The sequence below is a fragment of the Trachurus trachurus genome (genome assembly GCF_905171665.1).
Source record: "Trachurus trachurus genome assembly, chromosome: 6".
In the NCBI taxonomy this organism is placed as follows: Eukaryota; Metazoa; Chordata; class Actinopteri; order Carangiformes; family Carangidae; genus Trachurus; species Trachurus trachurus.
This window is the reverse complement of record NC_139897.1, coordinates 20,348,164-20,365,730: the sequence shown is the minus strand read 5'-3', so window position 1 is coordinate 20,365,730 and position 17,567 is coordinate 20,348,164. Positions and strand designations below refer to the sequence as shown.

The window sequence follows — 17,567 nt, the reverse complement described above, 5'->3', positions numbered from 1 at the left end:
TTAACTTAAACCACTACTTTTTCAATTACTTGTTAGTGTGATTAAATCCTGACATGAGCAGAACACAAAAATTACAGCAATTCTTGAGCTATTATGACAACATGGATACAATTATGGCTTTTGGAGAAAAGAATGAGGAAGTAGGCCTACAATACAACCAATACAGTGAACACAAAGCTACAATCTGATCCACTAAAGTGTTGTGGTCATAAGATGGCCTGAGTTATTCATTTTGACATGCCAGGGAAAGCGCCAAAAAATAGCATATTGTACACAGATCCACTATAATTGACTCTGGGAGATGTGGCCCAAAAGCCACTGAAGCAGATTGTGAAAGTTTGTAGCTGGAAAGAGAGCCAGAAAGCTTCAACTCTGCCAGAGGTAATTATGCAACAGCCACAGAGCACTGCAGACTTTAATGCTGTATTTTAAGAGTTGCTCTTTAATGACAGATTGGTTTCTGAATTAATGAACAGGCTATAAAGCAAAGCTGATTCGTTTTCCCATTGAGTGTAGGCCTATTGTTGATGACTATGGAAATAGAGAGCTATAATGCTCCCAATGAATTAAAAGCCTGTACAGGTAAATAGCCTACTCAGTGTAAAATTAGATATAGGCCTACTATATACCATATTGTTTCAGGCTTGATCTTTTTCAGTGATATAGCCTATTTTGTGTGTGTCTTACCTTAGCACAAAATTTCTTCTCTTGTTTTACCTTGTCATAGAGCAGGAACAGATCTTGCAATTTGTCTGAAGAGTAAGCTATTTCTTTTAGCAGAGAAAAATGTAATATCCTTACATTTCGTAAATTGTATCCAGGCTTAGGATCCAAGAAGGAGAGACAAAATATTTGGTTTTGGGCCTTGATCTATCCTCATAGTAGCCATTATTGTCTCTAGGCAAGTGGTGGAGTGTGGTGGGCTAATTACATTTAAGAGTGCACATCAGTGACACAAATTGCAGACAGATTTGTGATTAATTAAATTATGATTCAAATTAAATCCCCTTGGGGTTTTGAAGGGACCCTCTGGGTATAGTTCCCTGCTTTGCTGAGTTGAAAAATACAACTATCTTTGCCTGTATAACCTGTATGGTTAGTTTTTTGCAGATCCAATGTCATAATTTACAGTTTATGTAATTTAACATGGCGCACATTGTTTACAGATTATCGCCTCCTGGAGTGGGCGGGGTCGGACATGTTCGACCAAACGCACCAAGCTGCAGTGTGAGCGGTGCGTCCCCTGCGATAAATCGAGCACACCTAATTCAAGGCAGCCCTCGCCGCTCTGCATGTGCTCATCCGGGTACTCTGGGTGGACCTCATAACACAATCCCAAGCCTCCGATTAGCTGCTTCATCAGAGGCAATTGTAGGCTATTTTTGATATATATTCACCTAGAGTAAACCTTGAGAGAAAGTATTGATCGTTTATGAGCTAATATCGACGCTTGAATGTATTTCAAACAACCGTATTCGACATGTAGGCAGAGATAGGAAAAGCACATTACGGAAACGTGACAGAGAGAAAGTTGTATAACGGATGATTCTGACCAATCAGAGAGCTCCGTTTCTGCTGACGTAGGGCTGTGGGTGGATGTGTTGATAGAGAACGGTTGTCTAGTTTACCAGCCGTTGCGACCAACACGCAGTGTTTTTAGCCTGTCTTAACGAGGAGGGGTGTTTGTTAAACTTGCTGAGACAAACTTTGACTTTGGATTACAAACCGGTAATATTTGTACTTTGTGTACTTTTTTGCACGACCTAGTTTCTCTAGCTTGTGTAACACGGGTTTTCACTCAACAACGCCTCGTGTGGCAGACAGACAGCTAGCGAAACTTAAACAACTTAAACATCGCTGGTGAGTTTTTACACTTGACGTAAATATCCGTTTAATGTGCCTACGCTCACTTTGTCGTCGTCGTTGTTGTTATTAATCGAGACACGACGAGTTGTACACGGTGTTTCTTTTTTTTTTCCTGCGTCCTCTGTGGGTCACCTGCTGTCCACACATGCAGCCACTGGTGGTGAGGAGACCCAACCTTGTAGTTACGTTCATGGAGCAAGGTTAAGATCAGAAAAAACCTTCAACGCTTCAATACGAACTGATTTTCTTTTTTTTTAAACGACTTCGATCTTCACTTGACTCATTTGTTGTCAAGTCAACGCAAGGGGGCGTCTTATTATTGTTGTTTTGAGGAGCATCGGTCCCCACTTTCTGAGTCTGATCCCTAACCAGGGATAAAGTAAAGCAAAGAAAATCAGTCGACATGGTGGTCAACACCATACACTGGTTCAGGAAGGGGCTGCGGCTGCACGACAACCCGGCTCTGAGGGACTCTATCCGGGGGGCGGACACCCATCGCTGCATCTACATCTTGGACCCCTGGTTCGCTGGTTCCTCCAATGTGGGCATCAACCGGTGGAGGTAAGGACGAGATGTTGTACAGTAGGATGGGACTCCCAATGGGGGTGATGGGTGAAAGAGGGGAGGGGGGGGGGGGGGTCTTATTTATGTATCTGTCTGAATCTTGTGAACCCTAATTAGACTCTCACAGATGGCCCAGCCAATGTGCTCCTACTTAATTTATCACCTGTCAGTGTCAGTCCAAATGTGCCACGTTTGAATTTGTGGTTACTGTAAGTCCTTTGCAGCCTTCTCAAAATAATGTAAACAATTACAAGTGATTCTAGTGATATGAAGTATGTTTGTGATTATTAATATTACTCGAGTTGGCCTCCATCAGTCTGACTGAGAAATAATATTTATACATTTTTTAAACAGACTCAAGGTCCAGATATTATAAAGAGAAACGCACGCACACACACACACACACACACACACACACACACACACACACACACACACACACACACACACACACACACACACACACACACACAAACACAAACAACATCTTACATGCAGACAATTATACATACAAAGATACAAATAAGTCGATCACTTAAAAACAAACAAACAATGCACAATATTTCCCTCATCATTTGATAACTATTGCTTTATCACTTAAGTTTGGGACACTATGTCCACTGTAATATATAGTTGTCACTTGAGAATTTGGGCAGCAAAAAAAACTTATTCACTTAATGTTGCTTTATTTAGTGAGTAGTAAATGATTTTGTATTCCATCCAGTGTATTGACAGGATGTTACCATGTGGGGGCTGACAGGGTAACCCTCCCCTCAGCTGCAAATATTCAAACAACATGGCAGAATCAATGGATAACTGAAAAAAGAGGTGCAGAGAAGGATAACAGAAAGTCTTGCAAAATTATGCTTTATAACCGTTTTTTTATCATTTTAACCACCCTAGCATATCGCCGTCTGAATGAAAGCTGAAATAAAATAATAACTTACTTAGTCAGTCCATAGACAGCTTGAAAGACTAACAAAAGACTGTCAAATCCTGCTTTTGAAATAGGACCACATCGCTCAGATACCTTCAGAGTTTGGTGTTGGGATACTTGTGCTAGGAAACTGAACCATAGGCGTATCATAATGTGTCCAAATATACTCAGTTGACATTCTTACAATAACATGTCTTCACGTTATTTATCTTCTTTCCTCTCAGTATCAGGCTCTGCCAGTTTTTAGCAGCATAACAGACATGTTTATCTGATTAGTTTCATTATTGTGGGTTGTATCACAAGAAAAACTGGCATCCATTGGTTTACAGACAGTACTACAGTACTGCAGCTGCTGTTTAACTGGTCTGTGATACAGACCTAGACCAATGAAAAATAATCCCAGTTTTCCCTCCTCCTATTCCTCCACTTTATGTATATTTACAATTAAATTAATGTATGTTTGCATTGCTTGAGTAGAAAAATTTAATTACCACTCAAATAGGATATATAGCCTATATTATATATATATATATATATATATATATATATATATATATATATATATATATATATATATATATATATATATATATATATATATATTACCCAGCAGCGTCAATTTCATGGTAATATTTACTGCGCTTATGCTGTATTTGGTTGTTAACTGCAGGTTAAAATCCACAGAGTTTGATAAACTTGATATCTTCATCTTAGTCTCTCTTTAGTCCTTCTTTTTTATTATTTATTTATTCACTGAGCATCTCCGTGAAATAGCTGCAGTGCAGACAATGAGGGAACCCTGAGCTCAAATGAAATTTATATAATTAACCATAGTCTGCAATTTGTTCATTAGGTTTTGTGGTGGGAGGAAAGCCTTTGACTCTCATGTCCTTAGAAAACATTCGCTCCTGGATTAACATCCGTGTAAAGGGGTGTGCCGGCTTGGCAGAACCAGGGCAGGACAGATGCCGTGTTGTTGTGCTGCATGTCAAGCCTTTCATTGTTGAATGTCGGAGAGTGCGGAGACTGCTATCTAAAATCTCTCACAGGACTCAGCATTCATAAAGGCAATATAGCGGGATCTTTTTTTTTAAAGGGGCTTCAATAACTTTGTTGCTTAGACCCCAATGGAGGGGTCAGAAAGTGGGTCAGAGTGTTGTGGTCATTACATCATGCCTCACAGTTTTGACCTACTTTAAACACTCACTCTCACCAGCCCCTGCCCCACAGCACCCCCTTCAGTCAGCTACACCACCTCACTTACACAACATGCACATTATTTCTAGCTCATCACGTGCATCCACATCGTTCAGCTTTTCCCATGTCACCACAGGCATTGACAGCATTTCAAAGTTCACTCACAGTCAGTATAACTGCTCTGTCTCTGTATAAAATGGCACCACCACCACCTAGTGTCACAGTATTGTATTCATTTGAATTATATTTTCTTCATTGATACTGTTGGTGGTCTATTCTCCATCCAAGGCTTTGAGTTAACTAGATAAGGAAACCTGCACATCAGTCTTGCAGTTTTATTTATCTGGCCTCTGGTTTTAAGGTCCTATCTTGCCTGTAATAACCAATGACCTGCTTTGTATGAATTTGTAATGGGATGTTGATGCTTAAATGGATAGTTCAGCATTTTGGCAAATTGGCCCAAATTGTTGCCATAATCCCTATAGTTTTAGGAGTAGGTTTGTTACCTTTAATTGTCGGTGCAAGCTATTTTTAGAACGGCGGAGCAGAGCCGCGAGCTGCTCAGAGCTACGCTACGGAGGCTAATAGGATTTCTTGGTTTGGACCTGCACATTCACCACGCTATGAGATAAAATATATATATATATATATATATATATATATAAACACTTCACCAGAAGAGGGCCACCTGTTTACACAGTTGAATCCTCTATTTCATGCACTTTCCTCATGTTAGTTTTTCGTGTTGTTGAATATTGTACTTAACATTTTGTTTCCCTTCTTTTAAAAGGACGTGTTGAGACAATTAGTGGGTCGTACATGAGTCATCTCTATAATAGATTGTTTAGTTGATTGCACGCACGCCTTTCCACTGAAATCACACAAACACTGCGGTAGTGGTGGTGTAAAACCTGTTTAAACATGGTGTAAACCAATAGAGCTTTTCACATATGTCTATAATGATCTTATGATGTCATTGTTGTGTAACTGCGCTCTGTAGAAAGGTGTCGTCTTACATTAATAATCATTAACTGATCCTTCTCTCTGTTTGTTTCCAGGTTTTTGTTGCAGTGTTTAGAGGACTTGGATGCCAGCCTGCGCAAACTGAACTCTCGCCTATTTGTCATCAGAGGCCAGCCCACAGATGTCTTCCCTCGTCTTTTTAAGGTAATGGAGAGCACATTGATTTAAATTTGTAGCCATTTACCTGTGCTTTGAAGAAGTCAAAGGAATGAGAAATGTATTTTTATTATTTATCACACACACATTGACACTTGGGACTGAACCTTTCATTGAGTTTAATCAATTCAGCTTTTCTGTAAAATAAACTTGAATCAGACACAATATTTTACCACAGACTATAATGTTTGTTTAACATTTTTCCTCAGGAATGGCAGATCAACAGATTATCTTATGAGTATGACTCAGAGCCCTTTGGCAAAGAACGCGATGCTGCCATCCAAAAACTAGCCAACGAGGCTGCAGTAGAGGTCATGGTCCGGATTTCACACACGCTCTATGATCTGGACAAGTGAGTAACAAACTTGTTTGACACAATGTGACGACTATGTGTGTGCAGGTTTGAGACCATTTTTAACACTCATTTTTCTCTATTTAAGGATCATAGAACTCAATGGCGGACAGCCTCCTCTCACATACAAGCGCTTCCAGGCCCTCATCAACCATATGGATCCTGTGGAGCTGCCTGCAGAGACAATCACGGCTGAGGTCATTAAAAAATGCGCCTCACCCATCACCAGTGACCATGACGACAAGTATGGGGTTCCCTCCCTGGAAGAGCTTGGTAAGATTTTTATTCTTATTTTTTTGTAAGTGTATATTGACTGCTTTGATACATCGGTATTGGATTAAATTTTATGTATAAATAAGAACTGTCACAAACGTTGACTCTCTACATGTATATTTTGTTTTTTGTTTTTTTAGGTTTTGAGATAGAGGGTCTCACCACAGCAGTGTGGCCAGGTGGAGAAACAGAGGCCCTCATGAGGTTAGAGCGACACCTGGAGAGAAAGGTAAAAAAAAATAATCATCAGAGCCTTTGTTATGTCACTTCTTTCTTTCTTTTTTCTTGTTGTCACCATTTATTCATTCATTCATTTTTTGTCGTTTTACAGGCATGGGTGGCAAATTTCGAGCGGCCCCGTATGAATGCTAACTCCCTGCTGGCCAGTCCCACAGGGCTCAGCCCCTACCTGCGCTTCGGATGTCTCTCTTGTCGGCTCTTCTACTTCAAACTTACTGATCTGTACAAGAAGGTAGGAATGGCCACAGACAAGACATGAACCACAAACAATTTATTTTTTGAATATATACAGTATATATTTTTAAATCCAGGCAGTCTATTCTGTAGTTTATTTTAATCATGTTACCTTTATGTTATCAGGTCAAGAAGAACAGCACACCACCGCTTTCCTTGTATGGACAGCTGCTGTGGAGGGAGTTCTTCTATGTGACTGCTACTAACAACCCCTGCTTTGACAAGATGGACGGAAACCCTGTGTGTGTTCAGATCCCCTGGGACAGAAACGCAGAGGCGCTGGCCAAGTGGGCAGAGGGACGGACAGGTTTTCCCTGGATAGATGCCATTATGACCCAGCTAAGGCAGGAGGGATGGATCCATCATTTGGCGAGGCACGCAGTGGCCTGCTACCTCACCAGGGGAGACCTCTGGATCAGCTGGGAGGAGGGCATGAAGGTAGGAACTGAGAAAAGCACACAAACAGTACACGAAGCTACCCGTCCTCCTGTTCCATTACTACCATACTCTGTCTCTGTGTCTTGTCCAGGTCTTTGAAGAGTTGCTGTTGGATGCAGACTGGAGTGTAAACGCTGGCAGCTGGATGTGGCTCTCGTGCAGTTCATTTTTCCAGCAGTTTTTTCACTGCTACTGCCCGGTGGGATTTGGACGACGAACGGACCCCAACGGAGACTACATACGGTCAGTTAATCCTTTCATCTGCATCACATGGATATACAGTAAAAACATTGCCCTTTCCTAAGGGGCCCCATGCCGTCATTCATATTAGAGTACTATCACATGGTGAGCTTAAGCTCTCACATAGCCTCACATGGAGGAAATGATTTGTTGTGGTTGCATCAGAACTCCCAAAATATCAACAAATCATTCTGAATTTAATCTTTTTCTCCTGAATTTGTGATAAGGTGCTTTATGTGCATCACACTACAGACGTCTTGTTAAATATGAAATGTGGTACAATCATTTGCTGTAAATGGCAACAAATATTGTGCAACCTTATTTCCTACTATGTCGCTATTGATAATAGAAATAATAACTTACTATAAATGGTGGTTGAACACCAGCCATTTTAACACAGCTCATCTGTTGGCTGTAATATTTACCATCCCCCTTCTCCTTCTGTTTCCAGGCGTTACTTGCCCATATTGAGGGGCTTTCCAGCCAGATACATCTATGATCCTTGGAATGCACCAGAGGAAGTGCAGAAGGCGGCCAAGTGTATCATAGGAGTGCACTACCCCAAGCCCATGGTGAACCACGCTGAGGCCAGCCGCATCAACATAGAGCGGATGAAGCAGATTTACCAGCAGATTTCTTCCTACAGAGGACTAGGTATGGACATGACTCAGATTTTCAAGCATGCATTTTAATGAGTGTTTTCAATTATGCAGATAAACATTTTTCAATGAAAATAGCCGATGCCATACCAGCCTGAAATACAGGGTTGTTAAATCCGATCCTCCTGTTGTCACCCTGGCAGGATATTTGTCACGATGATGGCAAATACATTTTACAATGTTACCCTGAAATTGTCATTGCAAATAATGTCTCTCTCCCTCTCAATTAATAACTTGTATACAATATACAAGTCATATAGCTACCATATATTTGTATTTAATTTTACATCAATTTAAAACAAGTACATAATTTTGGTGTTTTTTGTGATCTCAGAGCACAAAAACTGCAGTAATTTGAGTCTCCAGTAATCAACATACATTTTACACCAATCAGCTGTGTTCAGTGTCAGGCTTATTTTCACAAAGAAGCATGGTTTGTTGGTACATCACGATGTTTTGCTGTCCTTGTAGGCATGCTGGCAACAGTCCCTGCAAATCCCAACAATGGGGCAAATGGCAGTAAAGTCACAGGAGTCAACACAAGGACCGGTCAGTGTCCAGGAGGATCCTCTGAAGACCCATCCATGCAGGAGGGAACGTCTCGAACAGGTACACAGCCCAGAGGGGGATGTCATCATTGTTTAAATAACATTAATCAATGTCAATGTTTGTTTATTTTAATTCTCTATACAGAATAAAATGTTAGATGATACCAAATGAATTTGAAATAATTTTTTATCATTATATTTTTTGTGTTGTCATGCAGAAAGAGGACAGTTGACACAGAAGAGGCGCAGAGAAGAGGTTCCATCCGAGTACAGCTCTAGATCTTGGAAGCAAAGCAAATAGTATGTAAAGACAGAAGACAGAGGTTTGCTCTGTCGGACACTTTAATCTGGGATCATCCTCTCCTGCAGCGTCCTCAGCTAACACAGTAATGACTGTACCTACCAACCATGGAGGACACAGGATGAGGGCGTCGGATCCAGCGGTTACCATTGGCTGCTGGTCTAGAGGACTTTCCACCTTACGTGAAAGGTGTTAAGAGTCGGTCAGTCTTGGTCTTCAGATACTATAAAACACATCAGACATCTCAGGAACAGAAAAAGGAACTTGGAGAGATGACTAAACCCGTTTACACAAGGTAAAACAAATGGCAAAAAGTCGAGTCTTCACATCAGGGTGTTGTGAGGCCACCTGTTGTCTTCCAGTACGGTATATGTGACCCCGAGACCTTGTGAAAATGTCAAAATCTCCAATCTGAGACCCATCTGAAGTGAGATTTGCTTTGTACAGTAGAAAAGGAAATGAGAAGCAAAACTATCAGTTTTGGCAATAAAATAAGCCTTATAAAGGCTGTCATATACTGTAAATATTTATTGTTTTTTATTTCCAACTTTTGTATATTTGGTCATGGAATTTTACAACTCCTTTTTGTAAATAATGTGTTAACCAAAACTCTCAAGTTCTACCGTGAATGCATGTGCTTTTGTCTCCCATGTGATTGTAGATCTATTATTTTTGTATAAAGAATGACCAAATTCTAACTGTATTGAAATGGCAGTACAACACAGAAGCATTGTTGTATTTTTGTTTTATTTGCACTATAATGCAAACTGTATTGCCGTCATTCTCGTCACACAAGTAATTCCAAGTAATTGTGAACAGTATTTAACAAAGTTTAATGAAATTTGTTTCTTTGCAAAATTTGTGTTTTGTCAGTTATTTGGAAAGGAAACTTATCTCAGCCTCCTGCTGCCACTGAATTGGCCGTAAGGGATGTGATGAGGCAATCTGGGATCTACAGGAATGTAAGATGTTTTCAGCCAGCTACTCTCAGAAACTGTAGTTCTGACATTTCATATCCTGTATTTTTGTTCAGTTTTCCCTCCCTATCAGTGATTTGACTGTAAAGCTGCCTATTTGTTTTTGAGATAAACTGCATTGTTTAAACTTTTTTTGGTTTCTGAAGTTTGTTACACTGATGTTTCACTTCACCAAAATGCCTTCTGTCTTCAGTGACAATGGTCTTTTACAGTTGTTCGTCAGTCGTCCTCCATATGGAACCACAGGGGACCAGATCAAAATAATCCAATATTTTATTCTGTAGAAGCAATTTAATACTTTATAAACAGAGCCTTGCATCCAATAACCAGCCATGGAATGAAATGCAGCGCCTGTAAAATGTGTTCGCACCTCCATAAACCTTTTTATGTTTTTATCACCATGTTTAATATAGCAGTGGATTTACATTCTAACACAAAAGTCAAACAAATCTCTGCATGGGATGAAAATTAAGTACAGCCCCAGATTACTAGATGAGTCTGGAGGAGGGGGGTGGGGGGGTTCAATTCTTATGCAACATGTGAATTTGACTTTTATGATTTTTTGCTTCCCTTGGGTAAATGTGTAGTTTTTTCCCACTTGGACACAAATAAGTTCATCAGTTTGTTAGTATCAAAAAAATTAATATCAACTCAACCCTGCTGGGTTATAAAAAAAGAAAAAAAAAATATATATATTATTTGATAGAAAAGTAGTAGTAACTTTTAATCACAAGGCTGGGTCAAGCCAACCCAGCGTATGTTCTGTCCCATAGATGATCAGCAATTGGGTGAATATGTTAATAATGAAAACCTAATAAAAAACAAAGAAAAACACGCACTCTCCAACAAAACTCTCAGGAACAAACTAAAGAGGTGCACGGCCAAAAGATAAACTTTAAAGAAACAAAAGAAAGGCCAGCAGCACTCGTGTCCTTCTCATTGTCTTTTATTTCATACTGCGTCGGCGCTTAACATGCACAAACCGGTTTCGAACGTCTTCCTCAGTGTGCAAAATACAGCAGGAAGTGATGCATTTAAATACTCACAGGTGTGGTTAATCACTTGATTGATCAGTATTAACATTCGAGACAAATGGTCTCTTTACCTGTGGATTTGCCTGTGATATTTGATATGTCTGGGTTGTTGAATATTTGTTGTTTTTCTATATATTGTTACATTTTTCTACATTTTTCTATTTTTCTAATGTCTGCAATTTGTTATTTGTCTCGAATGTTAATACTGATCAATCAAGTGATTAACCACACCTGTGAGTATTTAAATGCATCACTTCCTGCTGTATTTTGCACACTGAGGAAGACGTTGTCGAAACCGGTTTGTGCATGTTAAGCGCCGACGCAGTATGAAATAAAAGACAATGAGAAGGACACGAGTGCTGCTGGCCTTTCTTTTGTTTCTTTAAAATCATGAAAACCTGACACACATACAAGTGAAAAGGATTTACACCCACCACTGAAACTCTCTCTCTCTCTCACACACACACACACACACACACACACACACACACACACACACACACACACACACACACACACACACTTGAGCTCTCATATACACAACTGAAACCAACACACACGCATAGACCTCAATAGTAAAAGAGAAACCTGTAAAACTGTTGACAGGACAGCTCCAGCTCTTACTGTTTTCAAAGGCCCAGAGAAATGTATTTTCCCTAAATGATATCACTGCACTCCCTAAGCACAAGTGCTGTGTCGAGGATGTCTGCCAGGTTGATGAGCCTCAACGCCTCACAGTGCAAACACTGAAATTCTGAAGTGATGAGGAATTAAGAGTGTCACACACCGTTCAGCTTGAAAGGATTTCGGATGAAAGATGATGGTGAAACAGAAAATCCTCCACAGTTAGCTCAGTCCACAGACACACTTTACCCTACATCATGTGACTCAGCAGTTTGTTACAGACCACCTGTGGCTGAGTTAGGGTAAACTAGTAGGGCTTCACTTTCAGGCTTTTTTTTTTTTTTTTTTTTTTTTGCACTAATTTTACTTACAACACACAATGACAATGACTTCAGGATTTCAGTAGTATGTATTGTATGAACCTTTGTACTTTGTATGTTTGTGGAGTTTTTCTAGATAATGTCTGTGGTGCTGCTTATCCATCAGATCTTTGCAGTGCATGTGAACTTTCACCCCAACACGATGACGTAACATTCAGAGTTTACGGTAAATATCTGGAAAATGGGAAAAAATATATATATATATATTTTATTTATGCCTGTGTAATCGCTGAGGTTGGCGTGATACCTTAGTTGTGAGCAGGTCATGCTCCTCCTGACTGATCTCAGTGCAGTGATGGGGGTGAGGCTTTGTGTGGGGTTCACGGATCTAGACGCCTCTAAAACATCCAGATGTCCAATCGCAGCTGCCGGTCGGTGGGCGGTGATAGCTCGAATCCAAACCTCGATAAATGGCTCCAACACACGGATGCAGTTCCCGTAGCAGCGTGACGCCTGTCGGTTCTGGGTGCGTTTGATTCCCTGATGGAGATGGAGAAGAAACAGGACCGAGTGCAGAAGAAGCCGATCCGCCTCATAGCAGCTGTTTGCAGGGACATGGGGATCGGGAAAGATGGGAAACTGCCCTGGCATCTACCGTAAGAGTGAAATCTGTGAATGAGTCTTTCAGATGTGTGTGTATCGTCACAACGCCGCGGTTTACAGTTACGATGACGTAACATGTGTTCCGCATTGCTATTATTTGGGAACTTTTATTTTGAAGGTCTACACGTGTGCAGTAGGCGTGATAGGGAGGCTGTTTGTCTGTCAGTTGCATCACTTTTCTATTCTTTTTCTTTTCTTTCTTTCTCTTCTTTTTTCTTCTTTTTTTTTACTATTTCTAAAAGTCTGTATTCATTCTTCGCAAATTACATGGAAAATTAAGAGGAAAAGTTTAGTAGCCTAATAGCCGCAAATAGGAGGTTATCCAGTGTGGCTTATTTCTCTATAATGATTTGGTTCAGGAAGGAGTCCAAAAGTGATGTCTGAAAAATCCTATTTTGTGAAATGAACACTCAATAATCCATCTTTTTAAACCAGTATGATGCAGCATCTGGTTTATTGCCGTTGTATTAAAGTAGTATGTGAACTTTTATTTGCCTTTACAGGAGAAGTAAATACTGGATGTTAACAGACAAAACAAAACCATAAATGCAAAAATGCATTTGAATAGGGTTGCTCTGTTATGAAAAAAAAAAGTAGGCTAATACACAATAATGGAGATTTCTAAAATTGACCAATTTCTTCTGTTGGACATGTAGGCCTAATTAATTATCCAAAGAAAGCTTCAATAGAACAGGTCTCAAGTGAGTAATTTTAGGAATTGTCCACCAAATAGTTCAAGGTAGTATATATTTCTATGTGTTACATAAGTATACAATTCATGAGGGCCCTTGTTAACTATAAGTAGCAGTGCTTAGACATAATGAGCTTAGTAACAGCTGACTGTTTGCTGCCTGGTTTAATATTGAAAACATGTTAAATGTTTCCACAGGTCTGAATTCCAGTACTTTCTGAACACTGTCACAAGGGTGTCGAGACCAGGTATTCCTCAATATTCATATCATGTCATATCATAGTCATGTATAACTGGATATCATGCTTTATTATACCCTGATGTTTCAGGCTTTTAGACTTTTTATTAACTGTATTAGTCAGTCATTAACAGTTGGAAATCCAATATATGTCATCATCAGTTGAAGTGAGTGTTGAATATTTTATTTATTTTGTTTCAGGGAGGATGAATATGATGGTCTGGGGCAAATTGTGCTGGTACTCCCAACCAGAAAACATGTTACCATTACCAAATAATCTGCATGTGGTGTTAAGTACCACACTAAAGTGAGTCATTTATCTCTGTCTACTCTCTCTCACACACACATACAAACATCTGGGAGCCAAATCTTTGGACTTATCCAGGAAACAAGCCTTGATTTCCACTCACTGTCATCTCATGACATAATCTTCTCTCTCAGCACAGTCCCGGATCACGCCCACTTCTTATGTCAAGACTTTGAGAGTGCAGTCCGCCTGGCTGCAGAGCCCCCCCTCGCTGACCTAATAGAGACCATCTGGGTTGTTGGTGGCATGCAGGTCTACAAGGTAAAGTTATGTAACCAGCTCTCTGGAATCTATTGAAAGATAAGGGGCTAGATTATGAACTGTGGGCCTCTATTGATACCCTGACCCAATCCTTCTCATATTCTACTTCAATCAACCCTGATAACATTTTCCTAGCATTTGATTATTTGACTCTCTTACTTGATCATCCATAGTCTAGTTATTAACTGAACAAAGACAAATATTTGGCTGCAGCAGGACACTCAACCCGGCCCAGTCTTTGTCAAGGTGCTGAAAACAAAAGGGTCCAAAAGAAAATCAGTGCATGCATGCTCCTCTGATGAAGGTTAGACCAAAAGCTCACATTAAAGTGAAGTATTGCAGATTAATAAAATACTAGTGATTAAAAAGTGGCCCAATTGCAGGATCATTTTTTGGGGTGGGGGGTAATTCCAGTGATTGGTATTGGGATTGATAGTCAGGCACATCTCTGCTGTTTGTTCATGTGTGTGACCAGGGCCTACTAATCTAAACTACAGGTTTAAAGGCTCACTACACACACTTATTTTATTATGTCAGTTGACTGTTGTGTTTTATGTTTTCTCAGTCACCATCTATTTCACAGTTGTCACTATTGTTATTTTACCAATAAATACTACTAATAATAGAACTGTCACATATAGGAGCCACCAACATGCAAAGTTGTCTGGTGCATCTTAGATTCCCTCTGACTTGTTATTATGCTGTACTGCTCTCAGTTGTTAATGTTAATGTTAATGTTAATGTTAATGTTAATGTTAATGTTAATGTTAATGTTAATGTTAATGTTAATGTGACCAGAATATCTGCTGTTTTCTGACCAGGACGGATTGAATCATCCGTGGTGTGATTCGGTATACCTGACAGACATCATGGCTGACTTTGACTGCGACGTTTTCTTCCCAGAGTTTGACAGAGGACTGTTTAAAGTACAAGAAAGGTTAGTGTTGATCTCCTCCACAATCTGATATTATGCTGAAAATCCTGACCTGGAGCCTCAGGCCCCTATTCGAGCCTTCCTACAGCCCAATGAGAAAGTGAGCAAACATCAGCATTATCTGTCAGACTGTATTGTCTTTGGTAGTAAAAGCTCAGCTCAGAAGAATCTGCTGACTTCCACAACTGCAGATTTGCTTCGACATTATTTGCTTCTGCTGCACTGTATTGTAATGGCAAATTAGTGAATATTGTCCATTAAGGCAGATCCTAATTTAGCTTTTTTGTGTCTATCCATTGAATCATTATAGCTAACTTTTTTGTCCTTTTCATGAACTCATAAAACTTTTTCCTCTTTTGCTTCAAAATAAGATTTCCTGATGTTCCGAGTGGCGTTCAAGAGGAGAACGGCATAAAGTACAAATTCCAAGTATTCAAGAAAAATGGTGTATAGATAAAGGAGAGTGGAAACTTTGTTTACCTTCAACATTTCCTAAAAAGACCACAGAGGAGTGTTACCAGATCTCAAACCCAGTGTTTGGAAAACCAAAGTCATGTAATCCCTCTTTAATGAGCATTCCAGCTAGATGAACACTGTGAACACAGACTCAGCTGTCCAATTTGTCTGTGTCTGTTTAGCATTGCCTGTTTTTAGTCTTCCCATTGCTGCTGTTTGGTCGAATACTATGATCACTGCTGGTGGAGAAAAACAAACAAACTGCCACTGCCACCCTCTACCTTCACCTCGTCACAGTATTCCCATCTCACCCCCACCCCTCAGTGAGATTGCAACCACACGGAAAATATGCTCATCAGAGTCAGACAGCAGCCTACGTCAATGATGGCCTGTGCTCTGGATGTCACGGCAGTTCTCTGGTCCTTTCTAAGCCAAAACAACAGATGCAAGCTTCAGAATTCAATGAGTGAATTATCCCAGTGGTTTGTTTTGTTTCTTTAGTGATATATCTTGTCATTGAGATAAATGTGGAGAAGCGATGCATCCTGTCATTTGGTGTGGTTGGAAATAATGTGACATATTTATTGATGAAAGTTTTTTACTGTTAAGTTTTATTTTGGAGAGAATTTAATTTAATAAAAATTGTATAAGGGTTTTTGTAAAAAATAAATTAATTGTAACATTTAAATGAAGAAATATGTTTGTTTTTCCCCCCCCATTTAAAATCAATTAATCTTCATTCATCTGGTTGTATGTGATAATTTTGGCCACTAGATGGAGCCATTACAATAGGACAGGGAACATTGGGTATTGATGGTTTCTTAAACACACAAGAAAACATCTCAAAAAGATGTAGGCCTACTAGTTATACTGTAACTGTCACCTCATTGTGAAAACACTTGATTGACAGCACTTCTGACGTGTTGTCTGTCAGAACAATGACAGTAAACAAAACTAAGTTAGCCTCTGACACATTAAAGAGTGAACTGCAGAAATATTAGGCTACTGGATATGATTCACTAGTTATATCTGAGGTGATAAGAACCTGTTTCACAGAAACTCTCTTTCAAATTATTCACATTTACATGAACAGTCATTTAAAGTCATGTCTGTCGCAGCGTGTGCTACCTCGACTTCATTCCAGTGGGTTTTCTTGTCTTTCTGGTTCCAAGCATGGCAGCACCCAGTGTTCATCTGAGCAGGTAAACAGACGGCATGTTTTTTGTTTTTCTAACTCTCTCACTCAGAGAGACAGAAACTCATCTATCAACATAAACTAGCATTGCAGTGTCAGAAGTCTCAAAATCCAACACAGTGAGGAGGAATGTTGTGCATACCCGGACATTGTGGACCTTTATCGCTGCAAATATTCAGACTTACCATAGCAGGAAAATCACAAGTGTGCTCACATTGTTAACAATATATTGAAGCTCTCAGATACGTCATCACAGGGAGCCACTGGGCCCAGTCCAAGGCCCCCTGAAGCTCCAAAGCAGATTTTGGTATCATTAATTTCATTTTTTTTTTTTTTTTTTTTTACACTTTGACTTTTCCAAGGACGACACAGGCTTTTTGGTTTTAAAAAGGTTAATCTCTGGTATGGTAGTTTTGAAAAACAAATGCATTCTGAGTCTCAAGGACAAGCACTGACAATGCTTTCAGCGGTCAGTGGCTTTATAAAATCAGTCATGAATGAATGAATAAACGATCCTGAAGACAGACGCAAGGTGTCGCAGCCAGTGATATGATCCTAATTGACTGCACCTCTCCACAAGTGATACCACAAGGGGTGACAAATGGGTCTATGCATCAGAGTTGTGACTTGTGTGCAGTGTTCAATATAGGAAGTTATTTACCTTTGTGCATTCAACATCCATCAATGTGACATTTATTTTCCTCCCGCTGCATGTACAGGATATTTGTGTTGTCTCATCAGGGCACAGGTGGACTTGAGAGACGAGTAATGGCAGAAAACCATAGCAACTGAGGATTAAACCATGTTCAAGGTTGAGAAGACTGATGTTAGTATGTTTG

General features: G+C 39.8%; 2 protein-coding genes across 2 annotated transcripts; both read left to right on the top strand.

Moving 5' to 3' along the window:
• Window positions 1-1,580: 1,580 nt before the first annotated feature.
• cry1b (cryptochrome circadian regulator 1b) lies at window positions 1,581-10,134 on the top strand. The gene is made up of 11 exons (XM_083974082.1): window positions 1,581-2,427; window positions 5,623-5,731; window positions 5,953-6,095; window positions 6,184-6,368; window positions 6,509-6,597; window positions 6,700-6,840; window positions 6,969-7,280; window positions 7,372-7,523; window positions 7,972-8,174; window positions 8,651-8,788; window positions 8,946-10,134. Exons 1-11 carry the CDS (start codon window positions 2,270-2,272, stop codon window positions 9,026-9,028), a joined length of 1,713 nt encoding a protein of 570 aa, XP_083830208.1. The 5' UTR covers window positions 1,581-2,269; the 3' UTR covers window positions 9,029-10,134.
• Window positions 10,135-12,290: 2,156 nt separating this feature from the next.
• Window positions 12,291-16,159, top strand: LOC310987707 (dihydrofolate reductase). Its single transcript, XM_083974100.1, has 6 exons — window positions 12,291-12,639; window positions 13,536-13,585; window positions 13,777-13,882; window positions 14,017-14,143; window positions 14,965-15,080; window positions 15,449-16,159. The coding sequence occupies exons 1-6, from the start codon at window positions 12,527-12,529 to the stop codon at window positions 15,528-15,530; spliced, it is 594 nt and encodes a 197-aa protein (XP_083830226.1). The 5' UTR covers window positions 12,291-12,526; the 3' UTR covers window positions 15,531-16,159.
• The last annotated feature ends 1,408 nt before the right edge of the window (window positions 16,160-17,567 follow it).